Source organism: Canis lupus, chromosome 1, assembly GCF_011100685.1.
Source record: "Canis lupus familiaris isolate Mischka breed German Shepherd chromosome 1, alternate assembly UU_Cfam_GSD_1.0, whole genome shotgun sequence".
Lineage (NCBI taxonomy): Eukaryota > Metazoa > Chordata > Mammalia > Carnivora > Canidae > Canis > Canis lupus.
The window spans coordinates 110107589-110135556 of NC_049222.1; the positions used below are offsets into that span (position 1 = coordinate 110107589).

The following is a 27968-nucleotide window of genomic DNA, read 5'->3' on the forward strand; positions in this document are numbered from 1 at the left end:
TCTCCCTCTGCCTATGTCTCTGCCTCTCTCTTTCAGTCTGTGTCTCTCATGAATAAATAAATCCTTAAAAAAAGAGAAAGAGGGGATCCCTGGGTGGCGCAGCGGTTTGGCGCCTGCCTTTGGCCCAGGGCGCGATCCTGGAGACCCAGGATCGAATCCCACATCGGGCTCCCGGTGCATGGAGCCTGCTTCTCCCTCTGCCTGTGTCTCTGCCTCTCTCTCTCTCTGTGACTATCATAAATAAATAAAAATTAAAAAAAAAAAAAGAGAGAGAGAGAGAGAGTTGATATTTTATTTTGTAACATATATGTTTACAATTACCCATCACGGTGACCATCTGTTAACACAATGAAGTCTTAACGACCTGATTTTGAACCTGGGTGCTGGGGAATCCCAGGCTTTCCTCATCTTGAAGAGTCCAGTGTGCTGTGTTTTGTTTTGCGCAAACCCAAGAAAAACCTCGATGCACACACATGTGGAGGAATAGCTGCAAACGGAAACCTGTTTCTTTCTTTCCTCCATCTTCAGTGAAGACTCATCCAGGTTTTTGAAATCAATTGATGCAAGATGTTTATTTTCAAGGCAGAACTGGTAACAACATCTAACAACTGTTCACGTTCTCAGACACAAAAACTGAAGTCAGAAGAGAGCCGCCCCCAGACACATAAAGGGCTAAAACTCTGAATGACAATACTATTATTCAGCGCCTTGTGAATACGCTGACGTGCTATCATAAAGCTGAGACTCACCGCAGAATTAGAGCATGTGAATTACAAAGGGAAACTTCTTCCAGAGCGTTACGTTACAGGGCATGCGCAGGACGCAGTGTCTCCCGCTTCCAACCTTTGTCATCAGCCACACTTCTAAGGAGTTTGGCTGTATGCAAACAGATGGCAGAAAACACCTTCTGCAGACCTGTACAAAATCCAAGTTCATTTATGAACACAAGGCAATATTCTGATCATCTCCTATATGACTGGTTTGGCTCAGGATGCTGAAGTCCCAGTTTTGTCTTTTTTTTTCTAAACACATGAATCAGAGATTTGGATTACACTTTTGGGCATGCCTTGGGGCTCCCAGGACACTGAAAACCACTGGTGTCGGGTATCCAGCCACCTGCCCCTACACACACACACACACACACACACATACACACACACGGGCGACACAATATGCTAGTCTATTCAGAGAACAGAAATTAACAGCCAGCTTTTTAGAAATTTTCCCCTCTTACTACATACAATGGGAGAAGTGTCTTCAGCCCCAAAGATGCAGAGAGTTTGGTGACGCTGGTTAGAATTAGGGCTGGGAAGCCAGAAGTGCGAGTTCTTCCCTATTGGTACCCCCTTATCCCTACAAGCTTCCTGAGAGTGTCTGACCCCAAGTGGGAATCCAAGTACCATTTTTAGTCACAGAACCTATAACGCAAACACTTCAAAGCCTAAGTGTGCGTTCTTGTCCCCAAAAATGAACTCCTGGGACCTTCTTGCCTTCTGGCTAGTTAGCTGGAGGATGGAAGTCGAAGAGGAGGAGGAAGAAGGAAGGCAGGTCTGCTTTGAAGAGCTCTGCTTAGCTTCCCCGTGGTGGAAACACAGAGAAGGAAACACAAAGGAGAAAATGCCAGGCCCTGCACGCAGATGTGGGCTCACTATCCAGGAAGCAGGGAATGAGGAAGGCAGGCAAAACATTAACAGGGATCCTGCCCGTGTACGTATAAGTGTATATTCTAGAATATTCCCAGACTGCTTAGCGACTTTTCAACCTCTGAAGGTGAGTAGAGGGGGATGTGCAAAAGCAGGCCTGGCAGAGAAAAGACCAGAGAGGTACACCTCCCTCCCCTAACTCCTCCTACCTACGAGTTTTCCTCCAAGAGCCACATCTCTCCAAACTGGATCCCTAAGAGTCAAAAGTCATGGTTCATTCAGTAAGAAAAAAAAACTCTGTTCCCAATGTGATATTTCTTCTTGGTCTCCTTTCAACTACTCGGGTATGGGTGGTCCCCAATCCAAGCTTTCTGGGTTCTGTGGACGTATTAGAAGAGCTCAGGAGGGAAGCAGGTGTCATTTGGGATTTTTTTTTCTTACTTCTTTGGACCTTTTAAATGCTTGAACATTTCTATCCCCCAACCAGGCCTCCAGAAAACTCCACCCTCAGAGCCACCTACTCTGACAAACGTTATCACCCTAAACTACTCGATTCTTATCAGAGCTCGGTCAGATGGAGTGGTGGAATGACGTGGGACTATCACAGTAACACTCACCAACAAACAAGAGGTGGGGGGTTCACTTTGCCCTTGGGTGTCCCCAGGATTGGCCTTCAGGGGCTCCTAGGAGGGAGGTCAGGGCTCTCGCCCTCTGAAGCCTCAGCTGGTGTGTCATCTGCCTCCTCCGCTGCACTGGGATCCTCCTCACGCACCACCTGACCTGCCATGCCCCCGAGTGCCTCTATGCCCACCTGCTGCTCCTGCTCTTCCCCACTCATCCACTTGCTGGCACAACCCAAATGACTTCTGTTGCCATTCTGACCACTAGAGGCAGGAGGAGAGCCTTCTGGCTTGGCCTTTGGGCCCTGAGACGTTGAGGCTGGCAATCCCTCAGGCTGGGGGCCTCGGAGGGCTTTCCGAACGGAGGCATCTCTTCTTGAGCCTGGCCCTTTCTTTGCGATCGCTGGCTTCTTCTTGGCATCTTCTGAATCAACAAGGACGTATGAAACAGGGCCCAAGCTCACCTTCTTCTTCTTTCTCATGGGGGCAGAACTCTTTGCCAAGGCCCAGCTCATGGCTTTCTTCTTTGGGGGGCCCTCCTGACCGCCATCTTGGTCTGACTCCAAAGCAACCCCAGGACTCACAGCTTCTGACGGGGGATCGTGGGATGGGGTACTGGGAGCCTTCCAGGCACATTTTGCCATAGGCTTCTTCAAAGCTGACTCCTCCTGCTTCACACACGGCTTTTTTTTGCTCCTGATATATTCTGAGACCTCCATATCTTCAGCACCATCAGCCTCAAGATCCTCCAAGGAGCCTGAGCTGTTGGAATGCTGGCCTTTGGGCTTCTTCCAAGGCACTGATTCCTGCTTTGGGTTTTTTCTCTGCTTCTTTCTCCTGGAGCGATTTTTAGCTCCAGCTCTGAGAACCACAGGTTTGGGAGGGTCCCCTTCATCTCCCGGGTCATGCCAGCAGTCAGGATTCTCGATCTTCAAAGCAGAACCTACTTCTGCAGCCCGCCCTGGCTCCTTCTTGATCTTCCTCCGTGCTGCTGAGGCTGAGGTTGCCACTGCCTGGGCATCAGCCACTTCTTGCACCCTAGCTTCCTCGCGGCTGCGGATCTCCGCATCCATGTAGATGATGATTTGCACCACTGCCCCCAGGAGCACCCCCAGAGCTTCTGCCCAGTTCTCTCGGGGCTGATTCTGGGGGCGTGGGGAGTGGCCAAGCTGGAGTAGGCGGACCACATCCTCCCAGGTGCGCCCCTCCGCATCCAGGAATTCATTCAGATTTTTTAAAAACTCAGCATCCTGGGTGGGGTCTCTACAAACCACTCTCCAGACGCCCCCCCTTCCTGGGAATTCGCGGGGTATGGCCCTGAGATTCACACCCTCTCCGACCTCAATCAGGGCAGCTTTGGCATTCTCTTCCCTCAGAAAAATCTTATTGAGCACGAAGTATGGGCCCAGCGGGGAGAGGACCCCATTTAAAGTCTCCTCGATTTCTGCTTGACCACAGTCCTCCGGGATGCCCGTGACCAACAGGGACCTGTGGATGTCCACTTCCATCCCCCGGCACCAGTCCTCCAGGAGGTTCATGGCCATGGTCGCGACCACCTGGCACCTCTAATCCCACGTGTACTCGAGAGTCTGTAAGGTGGACCAGGGAGCCAGCAGCCCCTAAATATTACTCCTGTAAGGTGACAGAAGAGGGAGGTCAGAGTCCCCGCAAGACGGCCAGGCTCCGAGCTCTCCGCTGCCCCCCCGCGCCGCGGGCCCAACGCGGCCTCGCGCTCGCCCAGGCCCCTCCTCCCCGAACCGGCCCCGGGTGCTCACACGTGTCCTGCGACCGGAAACCGCGCTCCGCCCGCCCCGGGCCCGGCTGGCGGCCGCCGGGCTGGGATCTGGCAGCTCCGGCCCACGACGGGCCGCTCGCCAGGCGCCGGCTCGGCCCACCCGGGCCGCCTGCCCCGCGCTGCCGGGCCGAGAAGCCGGCGGCCGCCCCCGCTCCGGCCCCGCTCGACCCCCGCGCGGCGCTCGGCGTCTCGCCTCGAGCCCCGCAGCTGCGCGGAGCCGAGGCCGGCGTCGCAGCGCGCGCTTGCGCACTCGCGCCCCTGCGCCCGCGGTCGCCATGGCAACCAGCCTCCGCTGGGGACGCGCCCTCCCGCCCGCCGAGCCCAGCGCGCGAGCCGAGGGGGGCGGGGGCCCCTGCAGCTCCCGCTCGCGAAGGGTCTGCGCGTTCTCTGGTTTTCCCTGCGGACGCACTCAGGACGGAGGTGGAGTGCCCTGACTTGTGCGATGGCATCCGAGCCCTCCTAGCCTCTGCCTTTCTGTTGGGTTGAGCCCACGGGACTCCTGGGAGCCACCAGAAGTCCGAGGGCCAGAGGAAGGAGCAGCTTTGATGGCCCTGAGGTCCTCTAACAGAGCCGCAGCTCCTGACAGCTCTTTCACTCAGCAAAGGTTACCCTGGTTCCAGAAATATCTGGGAGCTTATAGAAACTTCCCGCCTTCTGCCCCACGTGCCCTTCAAGCCTGGGTATAGCCCTTCACCTCTCCTTCCTTGCTGGTTTCCTCAACTTGTTGCCCACAAGCGACACGTTTGTTGATAGTTAATGAAAAACACTTCTCAATGACTCAGTTTGAGCTGCTGATTGCTGTCAGGACCTCACTGATACACCTAGGAACGCCGCTTACTAGCTGTGCAGTCTCGGAAGCTTTGAGCTCTCTGGGCGCCTTTCTCTTCTCCCTGTAGGGAATACCAATAAAAACCTTCCTGATTGGGGCACCTGGGTGGCTCAGTGGTTGAGCCTCAGCCTTTGGCTTTGGTCCTGATCATGAGGTCCTGGGATGGAGTCCTGCATCAAGCTCCCTGCAAAGAGCCTGTTCCTCCCTCTGCCTATGTCTCTGCCTCTCTCTCTCTATGTGTGTCTCTCATGAATAAGTAAATAAAGTCCTTAAAAAAAAACCCCACAAACCTTCCTGATCAAAACTTTGAAGGTTCAGGAATATCACATATGACAGATGCACTGAAGTACAATTTTGGCTTGAGTATTCGACCAAAATCTGTTATTTGAATTCCATTTGGAATTGGCCTTGGCAAGACCAAATAGCCAAATGCGTGTTCCACTGTCATCCCTAGCAATCCTGAACTTCAACATGATCAATCCTTTGATCTTGAAGTATGTGTGTGGTTGCCCAAGTTCCCACGATACTTCATGCAAAAAAAAAAAAAAAAGTCATTCAAATGGTTAAATGTGAATATCTCATTCCAATAGACACTCTAGCTTTAAGTAGTGTTTTAAAATCTCATGTACTTTACCTGTGGAAGTGCTGTTAATCAGCTGAAGAATGAATGTGTATCATCATCATGCAGTGGTTTTATGGTCATAAGTTCTCTGATACTCCTGTTGAAAGGTGATGATCTATGTGTCTCTTACTGAATCTGAGCATACTTGTATATTCTTTAACCAATGGAGAGTGTGGTCAAAGGGAAATGATTGGATCAAGACTATTGTGGAAAGGAATCTATGGGACTTCTCAGGATATGTTATAAAGGGCCATGCAACTTCATTCTTATTTGTTGGGACTCTCATTCTTGGATCCCTGAGCTCCAAGTAAGAAGGTAAACTATCCTCTGGCTGCTGTGTTGTGGGGAAGCTCAAGCCACCTAGAGAAGCCACATGTGTGTACTTCAGTCAACAGTTCCCAGCTGAGTCCAGCCTTCAAATGATCTCAGCTCAGGCACCAGACATGTGATTAAGGAAACTTCTAGATGATTGTAGCTCCCAACCATTTGACTCACTCCCCGACCATTCGACCATTTACATCTTCCCATTTGAGGCCCAGCCCTCACATAGCAGAAACAAACTATCACTGCTGTACCCTGTGCGAATTTCTGGCCCACAGAGTTAATGAGTGTAACAAAACAGTTGTCTACACCACTAAGTTTTGGGATTTCTTTGGGATTTCAGGCAGCAAGAGATCAGTGGAAGATCCTGCAAAGGTGAAATGCAGCAAAGATGAATGATGATTGATAAAGCATTACTACAAAAGAAAACAAAGTAACAGCTTTAAATCTCCCAAAAAGATTCCCCCAAGCAGATTTTTCAAGCAGTGCACAAAGATTCGCTTTCATGGGGTTTCAATTCCGTGGGATTGTTTCAATGAAATAGTATCATCACCATCAACTAGATTTTCCAGCTTGTGAGTTGAATAGGAAATAAGTTTCTACTTTCAGACAGTTACTTTTAGCAAAGAAGGGAAGCTTGATAGTCTGGTGACATGTCACCATCAACAATGCTGGTCAAAGATGTCTTGTTCCCTCATAAGCCATTTTGTATCATAAATGGGCAGCAGAGAGGTCAGAAGAGCCAGCTAGCAGCTGTCCCTGTTACTATATTACACTGGCAACTAAATTTGGGGCAGCCCGAGTGGCTCAGTGGTTTAGCACTACCTTCAGCCCAGGGTGTGATCCTGGAGACCCGGGATCGAGTCCCACATCGGGCTCCCTGCATGGAGCCTGCTTCTCCCTCTGCCTGTGCCTCTGCCCCGCCCCCCTCTGTGTGTGTGTCTCTCATGAATAAATAAATCTTTTTTAAAAATCTTGTAATTTTGAAAAAATAAAATTGTGGGGGCACTTGGGTGATTCAGTGGTTGAGCGTCTTGCCTTTGGCTCAGGTTGTGATTCCAGGGTCCTGGGATTGAGTCCTGCATCAGGCTCCCCACAGGGAGTGTGCTTCTCCCTCTGCTTAGGTCTCTGCCTCCCTCTGTGTGTCTCTCGTGAATAAATAAATCTTTTACAAAAATAAAATTGTGATACAAATTTAAAAGTTTTAATAACATTTCAGATTTATTCCTATATTCTCTAAATTTTATTCCATAATGGCAATCTTCGCCTGTGACCAAATACTCAGCCATTCAGGATTTTGTCAAAATATGTATTTGGTCCTGACACATAGCCAGCTCTTATTATTATTGTAACAGCAGGAATTCTGATGGATCTTCCCAGTATTGCTCAAACTTCTTTTACGCTCTCTCCAGTGACCTGGAGTTTGTTCTGGGATGGTTGAACCGGTGGTCCTGGAAAGTAGCCAGAGGGTATGTATAACTGCTACCAAATGGGATGTTCCTGTTAGAAAATTCTGGCAACTCGTACTGAAATCTAGTGCTAGTCCATGGAACTGTTGTGAATTTGCTGATTGAGAGTAGTTCAATTAAGAAAGCACAAAATCCTGATGGGGGAGGAAGACGGTGGCTAGAACTCTCAGACATGGTACCTGGCTGGGGGCAATGCAAATTTGGGCAATGCAATGCAACTCTTTAACTGTACCTACTAAAGCAAAAACGTGTATAAACTCTACAATTTAGGAACTCCAATCCCAGGTTCATATGCCAAACAGAAACATGTTCACTAAAAGCCATGGGTGACTATATTCTTTGCAGCACTATTCATAATAGCTGTAATCTAGAAGCTACCCAAATGCCAATCAACAGTAGAATGGATAATTGTGGCATGTTCACACAATTAAATACTACTCTATTAGAAAGAGTGATCTACAACCACACACAACAGTATAGACGAATCTTGCAACCATGATGTTAAGCCAAGGAAACCAGACACAAAAGAAACCAGACAAAAGCATGTACATTGGTTCTATTTATTATATGGAGTACAGAAAACAGAATCACTCTGTTATTAGAAGTCGGGACAGTGGTTTCCTGTGGAATGTCTTAATGACTTGAAATGTAGGACTCTCAGGGGGAGGGAGAGCTGGTGATGTTCTCTTTCTCTTTGTGGGTGTTGGTTATGGGTGTGTTCAGGCTGACAAATTCAGCACGCTCTATGCCTGTGACGTGCACTTTTTGGTAAATATTTTATACTGCAATAATAGGCTTTACTGTTTTGCTGATGGGTTGGATGTGAAATGCAAGGGAAACCAAGCAAGAGAGACTCCTAAATTTTTGGCATGAGCAACTAGAAGAAGAGTGATGCCGTTTCTTTTTATATGGGGAAGGTTTGATGGAGAATGCATTTGGGGTGGAGGGGAGAAGGTGAACACAAGTTTTGTCTGGGCCACGTTGAGTTTAAGATGCTGGTTGAGGGTCTCCAAGACCACACTCAGGTTCAATGGTTTCGTAGGACTTATGGAACTCAGAAGAGCTATTGTACTTGCAATTATAGTTTATTACAGCCAACAGATACCAGTTAAAATCAGCAAACGAAAAAGAATAGATAGGATAGAGTCCAGGAGAGACCAGGCATGAGCTTCAACTTGTCTCTCCTGGTGGAGTCATATGAACAGTGTTTACTTTTTCTTTTTTGTTTTTAAGATTTTATTTATTTATTCATGAGAGAGAGAGAGGCAGAGAGGCAGAGATACAGGCAGAGGGAGACATGCAGGGAGTTTCCATGCAGGGAGCCTGACTTGGGACTCAATCCTGGGACTCCAGGATCACGCCCTGGGCCGAAGGCAGGCACTAAACCACTGAACCACCCAGGGATCCTTAGTGTTTATTTTTTCCAGCAACAATGGGTGACAATGCATACGGTATTGCCAACGGGGCAGCTCATCTAAGCCTCAGTGTCCACAATTTTAATTTCTGAGTCTATCACATAGGTGTGGAACATCTGTGTAGTTGAGCTTAATTACTCAGCCTCCAGCTCCTCCAGAGGTCAAAGTGATGGTGCATGGGGGCACCTGAGGGCGCCTTGGTTAAATGTCTGCCTTCAGCTCGCATCATAATCCATGGATCCTGGGATTGAGCTCCAGGTTGGGCTCTCTGCTCAGTAGGGAGTCTGCCTCTCCCTCATGCTCTCCCTCTCTCAAATAAATAAATAAATAAGATCTTTATATTAAAAAAAAGTGATAGTGCATGGCCCAAGGCCCCCACCATGAGTGGTGGTGTTAATATAGGATACCCAAGGGCTTAGGGGTTAACTAGGAGCCAGTCAAGAGCTACTCATTTCTTTTCTTTTTTAAGATTTTATTTATTTGAGAGAGAGACAGAGAGAGTGAGAGAGAGCACGAGTGAAGAGAAGAGAGAGAAGCAGACTCCCTGCCCAGCAGAGAGCCCAATGCAGAGCTCAATCCCAGGACCCAGAGATTATGACCTAAACTGAAGGCAGGCACTTAACTGCCTGAGCCACCCAGGCATGCCCTGAGCCACTCATTTCCTTTTTTTTTTTTTTTTTTGAAGATTTTATTTATTTATTCATGAGAGACACACAGAGAGGAGAGAGAGACAGAGACAGAGACAGAGACACGGGCAGAGGGAGAAGCAGGCTCCATGCAGGGAGCCCGACGCCTTGGGACTCAATCCCTGGACTCTAGGATCACGCCCTGGGCTGAATGTGGCGCTAAACCCCTGAGCCATCCAGGCTGCCCCAAACCACTCATTTCTTTGGGATGTGCAGATTTGGACAACCCAGGCCTGCTGAGTTAACCCCCTCATTGCATGGATGCCAATGAGTGTATCAATCAGGCATCAATCAGAGAAGCAGATTGCTAAGTGTTCCAAAATATGTAAAAGATAATTAAGTAAATATTTAAGAGAGATTTTAAAAATGTTAATTTGTTTTTAAATATCAAAAGGAATTTGTAAATATATATTTGTAAATGTACAATGACCTGTATACAATGACCTGTATATATATATATATACACACACACACACACACACACACATACGTGTATGGGTGAGCGTGTGTGTGTGTGTGTGCACGCGCGTGTGTGTTCAGTGGAGTCACCTAACTGCTCCCTCTCCTATCAAGGAGTCGCCCTGATTACCAGCAGATCTAAAAATAGTTTTGAAGCACCCTTGATGGAAGTCAGTGTGGTGGTTTCCATGGCAACACATCCCTGCAGCCTCAACCCTTCCACCCATCTCTGCACTTCGGGTCCAGTCACCTCTCCCTCCTCTCTCTGTTTCTCCTTTGGGTTTTTATCTTGTGTCTGTGCATTTTAAGCGAGAGCCCAGAGAGTTTCCATAAATACTAAACACAGAGAAGGTCCAGGGGGCTCTGGGCTCCCACCCAAATTTCCCCTCTCAAGTAAGCTGTAATAATCCACCACGGTGCTTCTGTGATGCGTCTGGTTTGTACTGGGAGAGCTCCTTCTTGCTCCAGGGTCTCAGGTTCCCTCTTCCCTCTCATCACCCCCCAGTTACACCTCTTCCCCCCACCTCTACCCCCCAGGTTACCAACCTCAAATCTGGTGTGAGTCTGCACATCCATTTCTCCGTCTCATATACTCATTTAAAAATACATGGATTAGGGGCACCTGGGTGGCTCAGTGATTAAAAGTTTGCCTTCGGCTCAGGTAGTGATCACGGGGTCCTGGGATGGAGTCCCGCATTGGGCTCCCTGCAGGGAGCCTGCTTCTCCCTCTGCCTATGTCTCTGCCTCTTTCTCTGTGTCTTATGAACAAATAAATAAAATCTTTGAAAAAAATAAAAATATGTAAACTAGGGGTACCTGGCTGGCTCAGATCAGAGCACGTGACTCTTGATCTCAGGATTGTAAATTCAAGCCCTGTGTTGGATGTAGAGATTACATAAAAATAAAATCTTTAAAAGAAATGCATAGACTAATGTCAACTCTAATACCATTTTAAAAAAGAAAATAGAGGGACAGCTGGGTAGCTCAGCGGTTGAGCATCTGCCTTTGGCTCAGGGTGTGATCCCAGTTCAGCGAGGATCTGTCCCATATTGGGCTCCCTGTGGACACCCTGCTTCTCCCTCTTCCTGTGTCTCTGCCTCTCTTTGTGTCTCTCGTGAATAAATAAATAAAATCTTTTAGAAAAAAGAAAATAGAAAAAATTAAGTACCTTTTTGGATTTAAAAATAAATAGCCATAGTTTATCTCTTAAAAAAATTATTGTTGAGGGCACTTGGGTGGCTCAGTCGGTTAAGCGTCCAACTCTTGGTTTCAGCTCAGGTCATGATCTTGGGGTTGTGGGATCGAGGCTTGTGTCAGGCTCAGCACAGAGTTCTCTTGAGGACTCCCTCCCCTCAAATAAATAAAACCTTTAAAAAAGTTGTTAAAATGCTCCAGGAAAAAAAAAAAAAAGGGTAAGGGGAGATGAATCAAGATTGGCCATGAGTTGATCATCGTTATAACTGGAGGCTGCCTGTACTATTCTCTCTGCTGTTGCATATGTCTTAAAATTTCCATAATAAAAAGTGTTTAAAAGGAAGGAAGGAAAATGCCTCTGTCTTCGGGATTTTATTTTTCTCTTTTTGCTAACATGGTTTACAGAAAGAGTAAAATGCATCCCTACAAGACTTTATTGTGGTTGTTGTCGTTGTTTAAAGATTTTATTTATTTGAGAGAGAAACAGAGAGAACAAGCAGGGGTGGGGAGGGGCTGAGGGAGAGGGAAAAGGGAGGGGGAGCCCAATGAGGGGCTTGATCCCAGGACTCTTGCAATTGTGACATGAGCCGAAGGCAGATGGTTAACCAACTGAGCCACCCAGGGGCCCCAGGATTTTATTGTTTTCATCCTAATCTTTCTCATAACATGCATCCCGTTCTATAACTTTTTTTTTATTTTTATTTATTTATCATAGTCACAGAGAGAGAGAGAGGCAGAGACACAGGCAGAGGGAGAAGCAGGCTCCATGCACCGGGAGCCCGACGTGGGATTCGATCCCGGGTCTCCAGGATCGCGCCCTGGGCCAAAGGCAGGCGCCAAACCGCTGCGCCACCCAGGGATCCCGCGTTCTATAACTTTTAAAGGTAAAATTCATATTGTTAACTAACAGAGTGTCCCATCCCTCTTTATTTTATTAAACTATTTAACCAGGTCACCTGGGTGGCTCAGTTAGTTAAGCATCTGCCTTCTGCTCAGGTCAGGATCCCAGGGTCCTGGGATTGAGCCCTACATCCGGGCTCCCTGCTTAGCAGGAAGTCTGCTTCTCCCTCTCCCTCTGCGTGCCCCCTGCTTATGCTCTCTCTCTCTGTCAAATAAATAAAATCTTTAAAAATAAAATCTTTAAACAAATGAATATGTACTGCATTCTCTATCTAAATAATTATTCTCAAATAATTATTCCCATAATTTTAGAATACTGTCATTATTAAATATTTAATGAGAAATAATACCAGAATGAGCACCTGGGTGCCAGTTTTCCCACCCCTACGCCCCCTCTCCTGCTTAAGAGTAGAAGCATTCTTTGTTCATTTAGGTCTTTCTCAGCCGTGATCTTCTGTGATTCTTACCTTAGGACATTTGCACTTGCAGTTTCCTGTGCTTTCATGTAGTTCCCTTCTTGTCATCCCAAATTGGGCCAAATGTCACTGCCTCTAAGAAATCTTACCAGACTCCACCTAGCAAAAGTAGTTTCCCCTTCACACACACTCACAGAAGTCAGTATCATATTACATTTGTTTATTGGTGTATCAGTTAGCAGTCACTGTGTAACAAACAATCCCCAAAGTGGATTAAAGGTGCTGCTTACACTACCTAAAATTGTATTCCCTGTGATACTCTAAGCCCCCAAGGACAGGCACCTTTTCTCTGTCTTGTTCACTATTACATCATCAGAAGCTAGGCAGTGTTTGCCACAGAGAGACATGTTTTTGTTTTTGTTTTTTAAGATTTAATTGATTTATTTGAGAAAGAAAGAAAGCACAGAGGAAGAGAGAGAAGCAGACTCCCTGCCAAGCAGGGAGTAAAACTTGGGGCTTGATTCCAGGACAGGGTTTAATCCCAGGACCCCAGGATCATGACCTGAGCTGAAGGCAGATGCTTAACTAACTGAGCCACCCAGGCACCCCTACAGAAAGATATTCAATAATTCTGTGAATAAATATATGTGGGGATGCCTGGGTGGCTTAGTGGCTGAGCATCTGCCTTTGGCTCAGGTCATGGTTCCAGGGTCCTGGGATCTAATCCCATATCAGATTCCCCTCAGGCAGCCTGCTTCTTCCTCTGCCTGTGTCTCTGCCTCTCTCTGTGTGTCTTTCATGAATAAATAAATAAAATCTTTTTAAAAAATAAAAATAAATGGGGATCCCTAGGTGGCTCAGTGGTTTAGCACCTGCCTTCAGCCCAGGGTGTGATCCTAGAGTCCCGGGATCGAGTCCCGTATCAGGCTCCCTGAGTGGAGCCTGCTTCTCCCTCTGCCTCTCTCTCTCTCTCTCTCTCTCTCTCTTTCTCTCTCTCTCTGTGTCTCTCATGAATGAATGGAGTCTTAAAAATATATAAAATAAAATAAAATAAAATAAAATAAAATAAAATAAAATAAAATAAAAGTATGTGTCCTGGGGTGAAAATGGAGCAGGCCACTTGGACAACTGCTGTAATTCTACCTAAACCCAGAGAGAAAGATGTTCTTTAAAAAAGAAGAAGAGAGGGATCCCAGGGTGGCTCAGTGGTTTAGCACCTGCGTTCAGCCCAGGGCATGATCCTGGAGTCCTCGGATTGAATCCCACATCAGGCTCCCTGCATGGAGCCTGCTTCTCCCTCTGCCTGTGTCTCTGCCTCTCTCTCTCTGTGTCTCTCATGAATAAATAAATAAATAAAATCTTAAAAAAAAAAGAGAGAGAGAAGGTTGCTTCTGTCTGCAGCGCTGGGGAAAAACCTAGAACAGAGGCATGCTTATTCATCGGTGTAGACAGCTAAATAGGAAACTCCATGGGAGGAAACTCCCACCCTCCCTCTGCCTTGGGAGGAGGTTTTCCCAGTGCCAGTCCATGAGGCCATAGGTCTTGTGTGTGGCCATTTTCGGGAAAATGTCCAATCCGATCTCTCCCAAGGTCCAGGTCCCCTGGGCACATCAGTGTGGAGTATCCTCCGCTAATGTAGCCTCCTGTACATTTCCTCCTCGTTCCCTCAAAACACACGTTTTCACAAAACTCCATCGCTTGCATCTGGCCTTACCGCAAACATTTATTTTTTAGCCTGGCAAACTTTCCCAGTGGATTTCTTGAATTCCCTCTCCCTAACAGCCCACCTGGAAAAAAATCATCCGATGGTAAGAGCCAATGAGAGCCATCTGCTAGGAAAACCCATGTTGGCCTGGCTGCTGGGTGTGCGGGGACCCAGAGTTAGAGGGGTGAACTTCGGGGTGGGGTTGAGCTCTTGAGTGCTCCTAAGGGCTCTTGTAATATTTATCACCACTGTCATCATCATTAGCATATTATCACATTAATATGTTAATTATATATTAATCTATTCATATAGTGTAATATAAAATGACGCTATTATGTTTAAAGCATGGTTCTAGCACTTTGGGTACAGCAGTGAGCAAAATAAACAAAATGTGTGCCCTTTAGTGGAGGAGATAAACGATAAACAAATAAATGGAACATCAGGATGGGGATGAGGTCCCATGAAGTAAAATAAGGCAGTGGAGAGTGACGAGAAAGTATATTTTTGAGAAAGCAGTCACAGAAGGCTTCTCTAAGGAGGTGACTTTTTTTTTTAAAGATTTTATTTATTTATTCATGAGACACACACACACACACACACACACACACACAGAGGCAGATACACAGACTGAGGGAGAAGCAGGCTCCATGCAGGGAGCCCAACGTGGGACTCAATCCTAGGTCTCCAGGATCATGCCCTGAGCAGAAGGCAGGCGCTAAACCGCTGAGCCACCCAGAGATCCCAGGAAGTAACTTTTAAATGGAGACCTGAGGGACACCTGGGTGGCTCAGCAGGTGAGCGTCTGCCTTGGGCTCAAGTCGTGATCCCAGGGTCCTGGGATCGAATCCCATGTCAGGCTCCCCGCAGGAAGCCACTTTTCCCTCTGCCTATATCTCTGCCTCTCTCTGTGTGTCTCTCATGAATAAATAAATAAAATCTTTAAAATAAGTAAATACCTGAATGAAGGGAGAGAATGAGCTTTAGAGAGATGTGCAGTAAAGGCTTCCCAATTGGGGAAAACAGCCTGTGCAAAGGCCCTGAGGTTGGATCTCATGAGTGATTTGAAAAGCGGTGAGGAAGCCAGTGTGGCTGGTGCAGAGTGAGGGAAGGGGAGTCAGTGAGAGACGTGGCTAGAGAGGGAAGAGAACAGGTTTTGTTGGGCTTTGGGAGGACTTGGCTTTTCCTCAGAAGAACACGGGAGCCACTGTGGTGATCTGAGCAGAGGCGTGATCTGGTCTGTGTTTAACCCTTACAGTAGGCACATTGAATAGGGATTACGAACCCATTCTACAGATGAGGATACTGAGGTTCAGAGGCTACAATCCAGTTTGTATAGGGAGCCAGGATTTGGATCTGCATCTATCTGGCTCCCTGTGCCCCTAACTGGGGACTTGGACCCCAAGTACAGAGTGTATCAAGCCAGCCTGGTGACATTGGCTCAGGAACTGAGCAGAGTAGGTAGGAAGGATGGAGATCCCCCTGAGCAGGGCTGGGCCTGGTTACAGACAGCTGCTCTCATCAGAGATGCTCCTCTGTTCCACCACCCACCAGTCTGAGACCAAGTCTCAGGGCCAGGCCTGAAATATGTGATTACCTTAGAGTAGTCTGGAGAAGACCTGGAATGCACTTCTATTGTTTGAGTCGGACTTTTACATTTACTGTAAGTTTTTGTGGACTCTCTAAGCCCCCCGGGCCTGCCTCTGCAAAGCATTGGTCACTCTTGAGATGGAACACACCCCCTTGTCCTTCAGATCTCAGCTTATTCACCTCCTCCTCCAGGAAGCCCTCCTTGATCCCCTAAGCTGGGTTCAGTGCCCTCTTTAGGCTCCTTTGTCTCACCTCTGACCACTCTGGGCCATCACTGTCTGAAGATGGGCCTATCTCTCCCCACCCCCCGCCCCCAGGTTGTGAGTCCAGGGAAGGCAGGGCCAAGGCTGTCATTGGTCACCTCTGTGTCCCCAGGACTGGCTGGACACAGAGAAAGGGCTTCGGGGATACTTTTATTGGATACATTTGCCATAAATTCCTCAAAGACAGTAATGCAAGCCGAGAGGAGGATTGAGGTGATGGTTGGCAACTTGAGTCAGGGGTGCCCGGGTGGCTCAGCTGGTTAAGTGTTTGCCTTTGGCTCAGGTCATGATCCCAGGGTCCTGGGATCGAGTTCTGCATTGGGCTCCCTGCTCAGTGGGAAATCTGTCCCTCCCCCTGCTCCCCCTTCTGTCCCTCCCGCTGCTTGTGCATGTGCTCTCTCTCTCTCTCTCTCTCTCTCTCAAATAAGTAAATAAATAAAATCTTTTTTAAAAAATGAAAGACAACTTGGGTCAGGCTCAGGTTCATATCTGGGCTCTGTAACCTCAGAGGTGTGAAACTTTGAACACATCACCCCATCTGTCTGAGCCTCAGTTTCTCTGTCCAGAAAGTGGGGCATTGGGGGTTTCTGGAGACAATGCAGATGAATCATGGGGCCTGGCATGTGCCAGAACATGTCAGTTCTCATCCCTATTTATTAGCCAAGATGGGGAAAGAAATGACACAATTGTGCTTCTTAAGCATTTCATTTTATTTCTTCCTGATTGGGGGGAGGGGGCAGAGGGAAGCAGGTACGAATGAGCATTTTTATCTGATTTTAGAATACCAAAAAAAAAGGAGGGGCGACATATACCTAATATGAAGAGTTGGAAAAATGCTGAAAAGAAAGAGGGCAATAAAAATCTCCTGCAAATCCATGCTGCGTGGAGAACTTTGTTGCCACGTGAAATCATGACTGTCACACAACTCCCAAATGGGCGCATGTCAAACATTTTAATTATAATACCTCAGTAAGATGATACAACCGGTTCAAAGGACAAATCCCGAGGGGTGACAGACATGCAGGTTTTCTTTCAGGAAAGGTAAAGGAATTTCCTGAATATATCGAAAACTGGCTTTTCCCCCAGGGGAAGAGGGAAATTCACTGAATCTCCAGCAGACAAAAGTTCCTTGCATGGCTGTGGACAAGGACTATTTGCCTCGCTCTGTCATTTCCAATCTACAGAAGGGTAAAGAGCTCAAAGACTCAGAGTCCCCCGAGAATCAGAGCACCTGGAAAGGTGCACCGGACAGACCACATGGTTGGTATATTTTGGGTTTTCCCTACGGAAAAACAGAAGACAAAATGATCTGAATTCATCTCGCATGGTAACATGTTTTAGGGAGTTTTACTGTGTGTATGTGTGTGCATGTGTGTCCTCGGTCAAAATAAGTACAATGTATTTCTTACCAGACATTGCGGCCGATGCTGTGTGACAGCCACTGCCCTGTGGCTGTCATTAGCCGGTCCCCTACGGAGGGATCTATAAATTTCTCCAGCTCTTTGCCATTTCATATGAAGAGCTGACATTTGCCGGCGGGTGGTGCCCTTAGATTTCTGTGTTGCTTGGATTCAGATGCGACTTCTCAGCTTGTTTGAAATAATGATGTTTTTAAAAGAGAGAGTGTCTGGTTTGTACATTCGCGTTGCACAGGACAGGAATCTAAATAAAATACAGCCTCATCTTCAGTACCACGGACCTGGCAAGCCTGTGTCCTCCTCCCCTGGGGCCCTTCTGAGCTCTTTCTCTCCCCCTTTCTGGAAATAACCACAAAACCCTAGGATTGTGCAGAGGGAGAGGAGAAGTGTCCCCGTCCAAGCTGAGGCTCAGGTTACAGTCTCCAGCTGCACGCCCTGAATGAATCTCCTGCTGGCAAAAAGTCCAGCAGCTGCCTCCAGTCTGCAGCGAGGAAACGTGGCCAGGAACCCGAGGGGCCCCACGTTCTTTTTCTTTGCTTAATTTATTTTTCCTAAAAAACAGCCGCACAGCAAAATAATCCATATAGGAAGATCGCACTAACGGAACGTTCAAAACGGTCCATTCTGCAGTGTCGAGAAATGCAGTTTGGTAGTAAGCATACATACATATCTGCAGCAAATCAAGTTTTATCTCCTCAAACAGGATATTATTTACTCTGGGGGAGGGAGGGGTTTAGGATGGGCACGACACTCCAGGGACGTCTGGACTATTTCCTTTTTTTTTTTAATAATAAATATATTTTATATTGGTGTTCAACTTGCCAACATACAGAATAACACCCAGTGCTCATCCCGTCAAGTGCCCCCCTCAGTGCCCGTCACCCAGTCACCCCCACCCCCCGCCCTCCTCCCCTTCCACGACCCCTAGTTCGTTTCCCAGAGTTAGGAGTCTTTACGTTCTGTCTCCCTCCCTGATATTTCCCACACATTTCTTCTCCCTTCCCTTCTATTCCCTTTCACTATTATTTATATTCCCCAAATGAATGAGAACATACACTGTTTGTCCTTCTCCGATTGACTTACTTCACTCAGCATAATACCCTCCAGTTCCATCCACGTTGAAGCAAATGGTGGGTATTTGTCGTTTCCAACGGCTGAGGAATATTCCATTGTATACATAAACCACATCTTCTTTATCCACTCATCTTTCGATGGACAGAGGCTCCTTCCACAGTCTGGACTATTTCCTGATCACTTGTAGGATATGGAGTTTGCTAGATAATAATCTGTGAAACTGTATGTTTCTGTTTGGGGCACGTTTCCATATACGTGTTACATATGCCACGATTTTTTTTAAAGATTTTATTTATCTATTCATGAGAGACACAGAGAGAGAGAGAGAGAGAGAGAGAGAGGCAGAGACACAGGCAGAGGGAAAAGCAGGCTCCATGCAAGGAGCCCAATGCGGGACTTGATCCCAGGACTCCAGGATCAGGCCCTGGGCTGGACGCAGGTGCTAAACCACTGAACCACCCAGGCGTCCCAATGTCACTATTTTTTAAAAATGTTTTAAAAAAAACATTCACGCAGGGGATGCCTGGGTGGGTTCAGTGGTTGAGCTTCTGCCTTTGGCTCAGGTCATGATTCTGGGGTCCTGGGATCTAGTCCTGCATCCGGCTTCCTGCATGGAGCCTGCTTCTCCCTCTGCCTGTGTCTCTGCCTCTCTCTCTCTCTCTCTCTCTCTCTCTGTGTCACTCATGAATAAATAAATAAAACCTTAAAAAAAAAAAAACAGTCACACAGAATACAGCAGTGAAATAAATGTTATACCTGTTTTCTAGAATGTTCCGCAGAAGAAAATCTGAACCCAGCAGTACAAATGTGCATTTTCAAAAGACTCATAAGTGAATGCACACACACATACACACACAACACACACACACAATCAGGTGAAGCTTCTCGTGTTTAGGTTTCGGAGGCTGATCAGGTTTCTTCCTGGTGGCTGGAAAACATCACGTGGTTAGAATAGCCTTGGCTGGTGACTATCCCTGCTTTTTGTCTGAAGCCCTTAACCAAGGAAAAAAGAAAGAGAATGAACTGTTTTTTTTTTTTTAAGATGTTATTTATTTATTCATGAGAGACACACATAGAGAGAGAGAGGTAGAGACACAGGCAGAGGGAGAAGCAGGCTCCATGCAGGGAGCCCAACGCGGGACTGGATCCTGGGACTCCAGGATCAGGCCCTGGGCTGAAAGCAGACGCCAAACCGCTGAGCCACCCAGGGATCCCCTGTTTTTTTTTTTTTAAGAAGATGTGTATTATAGCCTTTAAATTCTAAATGTATAATTTCCGTTCGATAAAAGTTATAAATATCTACTGGAAGATGGCAACGTGGCAGAAAAACAACTGGGAAACCAAATTTAGTAAACATAATGAAGAGAGGGTCTCTCTGTGTTCCCTCAAACCCAGGACCCGCGATCACGCCCTGAGCCGAAGGCAGACAACCACTGAGCCACCCAGGTGCCCCACTTTAAAAAAGAAAAGGATTTTATTTATTTATTTGAGAAAGAGACAGAGAATGAGATTGAGAGAGAGAGAGAGAAGGAGCATGGGCGTGGGTGCAGAGGAAGAAGGAGAGGCAGGCTCCCCCCTGAGCAGGGAGCCCGATGTGGGCTGGATCCCGGCTGCGGGGATCGTGACTGATGCTAAGGGCACAGGTTAACCTACTGAGCCACCCAGGCACCCCGACGCGAGCCATCCTAATGAAGAGCATGCATAGGAGCCAGCAGATTTAATTCCAGCTGAAACAAGATTTACGCAGGAATGAGGCTGCCCTCTGGGGCCACCCACTCACACGCTGGGGAGGTTTCTAGCTTCGAGGTTGAAGGGAAAAATGAATCATTTGTACATCTTTCGTGTATTTTCTTTTTTCCTGGCAAGAGCTAGCATTTCCATTAAAGTGCTCTGTGTCTGTCCCACCCTACTTAGTCCATTTGTTTTTATTTCTTTCCCTCAGTGTCATTTAGATGGACTTTCTTCACCTACCTATAAAAGTAATTATGATTGGGACACCTGGGTGGCTCAGCAGTTGAGCGTCTGCCTTTGGCTCAGGGCGTGACTGTGGGGTCCTGGGATCGAGTCCCGCATCCGGCTCCCCGCAGGGAGCCTGCTTCTGCCTCTGCCCGTGTCTCTGCCTCTCTCTGTGTGTGTCTCTCATGAATAAATAAAATCTTTTTTAAAAAAAGTATGATGGCTAGATAAAACCCTCAGTAAACAGCGAAAAATTAACCCATCATTTTGCCACACACGTAACTAACATTTTACTGCTGAATACTTTGCTTCTTAAAGTTACAATATAGGTTTTAATTTAAAAAATATGGAAGCATGGAAGCCTTAGGGCACCTGGGTGGCTCAGTCGTTTAAGTGTCTGCCTTGGGATCAGGTCATGATCCCGGAATCCTAGGATGGAACACCACCCTGGGCTCTCTCTTGGTAGGGGAGCCTGCTTCTCCCTTTTCCCTCTGTTCGTGTTCTCTCTTGTTATCTCTCACCCTCAGGTAAATAAATAAATAAAATCTTTAAAAGAAAAAAACCAAAGAATATGGAAACCTTTTCTTTTCTTAAGATATTAAAATTTTATTTGACAGAGCAAGAGCAATGGTGGGGGGGTAGGAGCAGAGGGAGAAGCAGACTCCCTGCTGAGCAGGGACCCCCCCCCCCCCCCAAGCAGGACTGGATCCCAGCACCCTAGGATCATGACCTGAGCAGAAGGCACACATTTATTTTTTTTTAATTTTTATTTATTTATGATAGTCACAGAGAGAGAGAGAGAGAGGCAGAGACACAGGCAGAGGGAGAAGCAGGCTCCATGCACCGGGAGCCCGACGTGGGATTCGATCCCGGGTCTCCAGGATCGCGCCCTGGGCCAAAGGCAGGCGCTAAACCGCTGCGCCACCCAGAGATCCCAGAAGGCACACATTTAGACGACTGAGCCACCCAAGTACTCTGGGAACCTTTAGATAAGCCATTAACAGTCCTCGTAAGGCATATAACCATGATAATTCTAACAGGGCCCAGAGGTGACTTATGTAGTGCAAAGAAACTTTGAGTGGGAATCAAGAATTCTGGGTTCGGGGTGCCTGGCTGGCTCTGTAGAGGAGCATGTGACTCTTGACCTCGACATTGTGAGTTTGAGCCCCACGTTGGGTGCAGAGATTACTTAAAAAGATCTTAAGGGGGGATCCCTGGGTGGCGCAGCGGTTTGGCGCCTGCCTTTGGCCCAGGGCGCGATCCTGGAGACCCGGGATCGAATCCCACGTCGGGCTCCCGGGGCATGGAGCCTGCTTCTCCCTCTGCCTGTGTCTCTGCCTCTCTCTCTCTCTCTCTCTGTGACTATCATAAATAAATAAAAATTAAAAAAAAAAAAAAGATCTTAAGGGATCCTTGCGTGGCTTAGCGGTTTAGCACCTGCCTTTGGCCCAGGGAGTGATCCTGGAGACCCGGAATCAAGTCCGTCGGGCTCCCTGCATGGAGCCTGCTTCTCCCTTTGCCTGTGTCTCTGCCTCTCTCTCTCTCTCTCTCTCTGTCTTTCATGAATAAATAAATAAATAAAATCTTAAAAAAAAAAAAAGATCTTAAAAAAAAAAAGACTCCTGGGTTCTACTCCTGGTCTGCCGCCAACTTGCCCCATGACCTTAGCGAATGCCTCCGCCCATCTGCCCTCTGTTTCTTGCCTATGAAATAGAGACCAGAGCAGAAGTGGTTTCTAATCCACCATCCCTACGCCACACCTGCCACACCTCCGACCAACAGCTTCAAACTCCGAGGGTGTGGCGGGGCATCCCAATGTCTTAAACACTCCCCGGGGGATTCAAATGTGTAGCCAAGGTGGAGCACCACTGTCCTTTTCTAGGGTTCTGAGTCAGTAGTCTCTTGGAAGTGGGGGGACCCGGCCCATTGCTGCTGCTCGGGGGAACACACTTTGAGAACCACTGCCTTAGCTGTTAGTTCACTCTCTCCCCGCTGTGACAATCCTGCAAGTTTGTGAGCGTCTGGCTATTACAGACCAGACTGGTTTCCCGGGTGAGTACAGGTTTGTCATAGTGAGGTGGTTTCGTGGTTGTCCTGGAAAAGGTGGCTTTGCCGTGCGTCCATCAACCGCTCACCTAAGACAGGCTGGGATGCCATGACCTACGGTGCCACACACACACACACACCAAGAGATGATCGAAAGGTCTGTTATGAGGGGCGCCTTGGCTGCCTCAGTTGGTAGTGCTTGTGACTCTTGATCTTGGGGTTGTGGGTTCGAGCCTCATGTTGGGTGTAAAGGTTACTTAAAAATAAAATCTTTAAAAAAAATAAATAAAATAAAATCTTTGGGGAAAAAAAAGGGTTGTTGCTTACACGCTGGGACTTTTCTGGGGCAACTGAGGCAGGCAGCATAAACTAGTCCCGGTGGTTTGAACAAAATCAGAGCAGGTGGGGGCTGGGGATGCGGGTTTGCAAGACTTGACCTTCATCCCAGCACCAAGGGAGGGAGTGTATGGGCTTTCCTATCAGCCTTCCCAGATGTGCGGCATGGGGCGGGCAATCTCAGAGCTGTCAATGGTCGATGGTCGAGTCGCCTAGGTGGCTCAGTCAATAAGGGTCAGATTCTTGGTCTCAGCTCAGGTCTTGAGCTCAGGGTCATGAGTTCAAGCCCTCCTCCTAGCCCCTGCATCGAGCTCCACTTTGGGCTCAAAGCCTACTTAAAAAAATAAAAATAAAAATAAATTAAAAAAAAAACAATGATCAAACCTCAAAAACAGAGTCAGCCTCTTATCACAGGGGGATTTTACTTTTGGGATCGCTGTTTATGCACGATCATAAAACGTAAGTGGCACAAGGATTGGGCAGCCCACATAGCTGAGTGAGTGGCCTAAGGTCACACAGCAGTGAGTGGGGCGGGAAGAGGTTAGGACTTGAACCCAGGTCAGACGTCCAGAGATCAGCCTCTTGTCCACTGTGCTGTTTCTCTCTCTTTATGGGAACACAATGAAAACCGTCTGCTGTTTATCCACATGTGTATTTCCTCTTTTTTTGGTACCTCAAATGGTAATGCATAAATTGTAATGTGCATCCGAATCACCTGAGCTCCCTGGTACAAGGAAGCCCCGATGCAGTGGGTCTGGGTGGCGCCTGTGAATCCGCTGTGGAACCAGCTCCCAGGAGGGACATGCGCCTTTCTTGCAAAGGGATATAATGTGCACTGCTCCACACTTCGCTATTTCCAATTAATAATGTATTTTGTTCTATCATCTACCATGGATCCACCTTTTAAAAGATTTTATTTATTCATGAGAGACACAAACAGAGAGGAAGAGACATAAACAGAGGGAGAAGCTCCTCCTTTGGGGAGCCCGATGTGGGACTTGACCTCAGGACCCCGGGATCACGACCTGAACCAACAGTGGACACTCAACCACTAAGCCACCTAAGGGCTTTTCTTAAAAAGCCCTTGCTTGCTTTTCTTAAAGCACATCAAGCTCGTTGCTGCCTCAGGGCCTTTGCACTTGCTGTTCCCGCTGTCTGGAATGCTCTTTCCCCAGGAATCCATGTGGCTTTCTTTCTCTCTCACATCATTCAGGTCTCTGCCCAAATATCACCTCCTCATAGAAGCTCTCACTGACTATCTAAGGTAGCTCCAGGATGCTCCGTCCCCTCAGCCTGCTTTGTTCTTTTTAGCATTTGATTTATATCGTGGGCCTGAATACTGCAACTGAAGTAGGGATGTCTGTCCACTTGCTCACTGCTGCCTCTCCAGTGCCTACCCCTAGCTTCTAGGTGTGAGATCGTGGTATGTAAAATAGAGTCCCCCAATATTCATGTCCACCAGAACCTCGGTCAAGAAGTTCCAACATCCAACACCCTGATTTCAACTTCCAGCCTCTGGAACTGGGAGAGAACACATTCCGTTGTTTGAAGCCACAGTTTGTAACAGGTGGCCAGAGTCCAGCACACCAGCTTCTGGTGGCCCCTGGCATTCCTGGGCTCGTCGCCCATCTCTGCCTCCGCCTCCACATTGCCTCTTCTGTCTAGGTTTCTCCTGCCTCAGTATCCCTCTCCTTCCTTTATAAAGATGCCCCTGGTATTGGATTTGGGGCCCACCCAAAATCCCAGATGGTTTCATCTACAGATGCTTAACTAATTACATCAGCAAACACCCTATTTCCAAATAACACCTTGCTCTGAGGTTCAAGGGGAGGCCTCAGTTTTGAGGGGGATGCCAGTAGACCCACTATATTGCTTTAAGCCAGAGAGGCTTTTTTTGGGAGGTTCAGAAGCAGGCTCCGAGAGACTTTGACAGCTTGGAAAGAAGAGGCTCATCTTACAATTTTCCATTTAAAAAATGTTTCCAGGGGATCCCTGGGTGGTGCAGCAGTTTGGCGCCTGCCTTTGGCCCAGGGCGCAGTCCTGGAGACCCGGGATCGAGTCCCACGTCAGGCTCCTGGTGCATGGAGCCTGCTTCTCCCTCTGCCTGTGTCTCTGCTTCTCTCTCTCTCTCACTGTGTGCCTATCATAAATAAATAAAAGTTTAAAAAAATAATAAAATAAAATAAAAATAAATAAAAAATGTTTCCAGGGCAGCCCCGGTGGCTCAGCGGTTTAGCGCTGCGTTCAGCCCAGGGTGTGATCCTGGAGAACCGGGATCGAGTCCCACGTTGGGCTCCCTGCATGGAGCCTGCTTCTCCCTCTGCCTGTGTCCCTGCCTCTCTCTATGTCTCTCATGCATAAATAAATAAAATATTTTTAAAAGAATGTTTCCACTTGGGGCCCTGGGTGGCTCAGTGGTTGAGTCCCTGCCTTCCACTCAGATTGTGATCCCAGGGTCCTGGGATCCAAGTCCCACAGACTCCTGAGGGGAGCCTGCTTCTCCCTCAGTCTGTGTCTCTGCCTCTCTCTGTGTCTCTCATGAATAAATAAAATCTTTTTTTTAAGTGTTTCCACTTAATTTCTTTATACACATGTAAAACTTGACATGACCCGACAAACATCATCACGTGGTGATGATCTGTTACCGGCTTTGTGGTCTGGACCCACAGAACCCCTCTCCCTACATAACCAGGTCAACTTCCTACACCTTGTACTTGAGCGTTACTCTGTGCCAGGAGCTATTAGAAGCCCTTTACGTGTATTCTGCAAGGCAGATCCTACTATCCCTATTTTACAGATGAGGACTCTGAGGCCCAGAGAGGTCACAGAGTCAAGTCAGGAAGCCAAGATTTAGCTGCGCTCCTGCGCCTACCTCTTTAGCCCCTGACATGGCCTTCACGCTCTCGCTTTGTTCAGTGTCAGTATGGACACATATACAGAGAGGTCATTTGGGGCATATTTTTAAAAAAGATTTTCTGTGTTTATTCATGAGAGACAGAGAGAGAGAGAGAGAGAGAGAGAGAGAGACAGGCAGAGGGAGAAGCAGACTCCATGCAGGAAGCCCGATATGGGACTTGATCCCAGGACCCCAGGATCATGCCCTGAGCCAAAGGCAGATGCTCATTCGCTGAGCCACTCAGACATCCCAGCATATTTTTTTAAATCTTTTTTTTTTTTTTTTTTAAGTAAACTCTACCCCCAGTGCAGGGCTAGAACTCATGATCTGGATATTAGGAGCTGCATGCTCCCCCAACTGAGCCAGCCAGATGCCCCTGGGTATATATATTTTGACCGAAAAAGGAGATCATATGACAACCTTTCTGGCCTCCCGCTGCTTTTACTAAAAAGGACCCCATGGAAACTATGCAGGCTGCATGGACCCTCCATGCAGGGTTTGGGGGGTCCAAACCCTGGGCATTCCCAGGGGGACTTCTGCCCCGCAGGTGAGCCATCCTGATGCCAACCTGGGGTGCACCAGAGATCCTTTCTCTTTTCCCGAGCCCATTATCTGTGACAGCAGTGATTGTGTCACCTGATGGGCCACGTGTATTTGAGCCTTCATCTGTTAAAAGTACTTGACCAAACTATATCACTGTTTCAGGCATGCTCAACATATTTTGACACATCTTCATTAAAAAATATTTATTTAGGGATCCCTGGGTGGCGCAGCGGTTTGGCGCCTGCCTTTGGCCCAGGGCGCGATCCTGGAGACCCGGGATCGAATCCCACGTCGGGCTCCTGGTGCATGGAGCCTGCTTCTCCCTCTGCCTGTGTCTTTGCCTCTCTCTGTGTGTGACTATCATAAATAAATAAAAATTAAAAAATATATATATATTTATTTATGTATTTGTTTGTTTGTTTGAGAGAGAGAACACAAGTGGGTGAGGGGAGGTGCAGAGGGAGAAGCAGAATCCCTGCTGAGCAGGGAGCCTGACATGGGGTCAATTCCAGGACCCTGAGTTCATGACCTGAGCTGAAGGCAGAAGCTCAACCGACTGAGCCACCCAGGCGCCCCTCAATATTGTTTTTAACTTGAGGAAGATTCAAAGGGTGCCTGCAGGGTCCAGACCCCAAATGCAGCCAGTTGGCTTCTGCAGGATTGTGATTTCAAATGTGCCAGGATTTTTAGGGAGGAAGCCCCAGGAAATTGAAACCACCCTTTAACTGGAGTAGCCCAGCTGCCCCCCACCATCACCAAGGAGAAAAAACAAATACAGATGAAGAGGCCACCTGGGTGGCTCAGTGGTTGAGCGTCTGCCTTTGGCTAACGTTGTGATCCAAGGGTCCTGGGATCAAATTCCACACTGGGCTCTTTTCAGGGAGCCTGCTTCTCCCTCAGCCTATGTCTCTGCCTCTCTCTGTGTGTCTGTCATGGTAAATAAATAAAATCTTAAAAAAAAAAAAAACCACACAGATGAAGAGAGGAGAGATGCCACCCCATGATAGGTGGGGACCCCAACTCAGGCCTCATGGTGCTGTGACAGAAAGACAGGACTCCTAGGGGTGAGGAGGGATTTAGAGACTGGATCATTCTCAGGCCTGTCACTTATTACAAGCTGTTCCCTTTCAGCTGCTTACCTAACCTTTCTGTGCCTGCAATTCTCATCAAAAAGGCAGATTATGATAGAATATTCCTTCCAGGATTGCTGAGATGATTGAAGAAGACATAATGTATTAAAGCTCAAATCAGCCCCAACAGACATCATCTCTCCTTGTCCTATTCCTGTTCCATATCAGAAGCAGCCAGAACTTCACCAGATGTCTCAGCCCCAATTGGGGCCCCCAGGACCCTGGTTCCCATCCTGGCTGGTAGGTGGACCGACCAGGGAGGTTCCCAACACCCTTGGCCAGCCTGCATACGCAGAGATTGTCATGCAAGCGGTACAAGGTGAGGTTGGGGCTCCCAGAGCCCTGGGGCTTGCAGGGTGATTCCATTGTGCACCCGGGACTGACCACTGCTACCCCAGGGCTCCGGGAGATGACCAGACCCCACAGCAGACCCTCTCCAGCTGGTCGTGCAGCAGAATCCTTGGGAGGCTTTCAAAACCACAGACTGCTGGGTCCCAACCCCAAGTGATTCCCTAGGTGTGGGGTGGGCTCGGGAAGATGCATCTCGTCCAGCTCAAGCTCGGGGTGAGAGCAGCTGGTGCTGCTGATCCCAGGACCTCACACGAAGGGCCCTGCGCTACAGAAACGTGCACTCTGGGCAGCCTG

General features: G+C 47.8%; 1 protein-coding gene and 1 long non-coding RNA gene across 2 annotated transcripts; both read right to left on the reverse strand.

Annotated features, from left to right (window-relative positions):
- Positions 1-278: 278 nt before the first annotated feature.
- On the reverse strand, positions 279-4335 carry PNMA8A (PNMA family member 8A). The gene is made up of 3 exons (XM_038525548.1): positions 4039-4335; positions 2261-3828; positions 279-915 (listed from the first exon to the last, which is right to left on the reverse strand). The coding sequence occupies exons 1-2, from the start codon at positions 4333-4335 to the stop codon at positions 2317-2319; spliced, it is 1809 nt and encodes a 602-aa protein (XP_038381476.1). The 3' UTR covers positions 279-915; positions 2261-2316.
- Positions 4336-16730: 12395 nt separating this feature from the next.
- LOC119870007 lies at positions 16731-18744 on the reverse strand. Its single transcript, XR_005353228.1, has 3 exons — positions 18426-18744; positions 17334-17586; positions 16731-17206 (listed from the first exon to the last, which is right to left on the reverse strand). It is a non-coding gene; the product is annotated as an uncharacterized LOC119870007 (long non-coding RNA).
- Positions 18745-27968: the final 9224 nt, after the last annotated feature.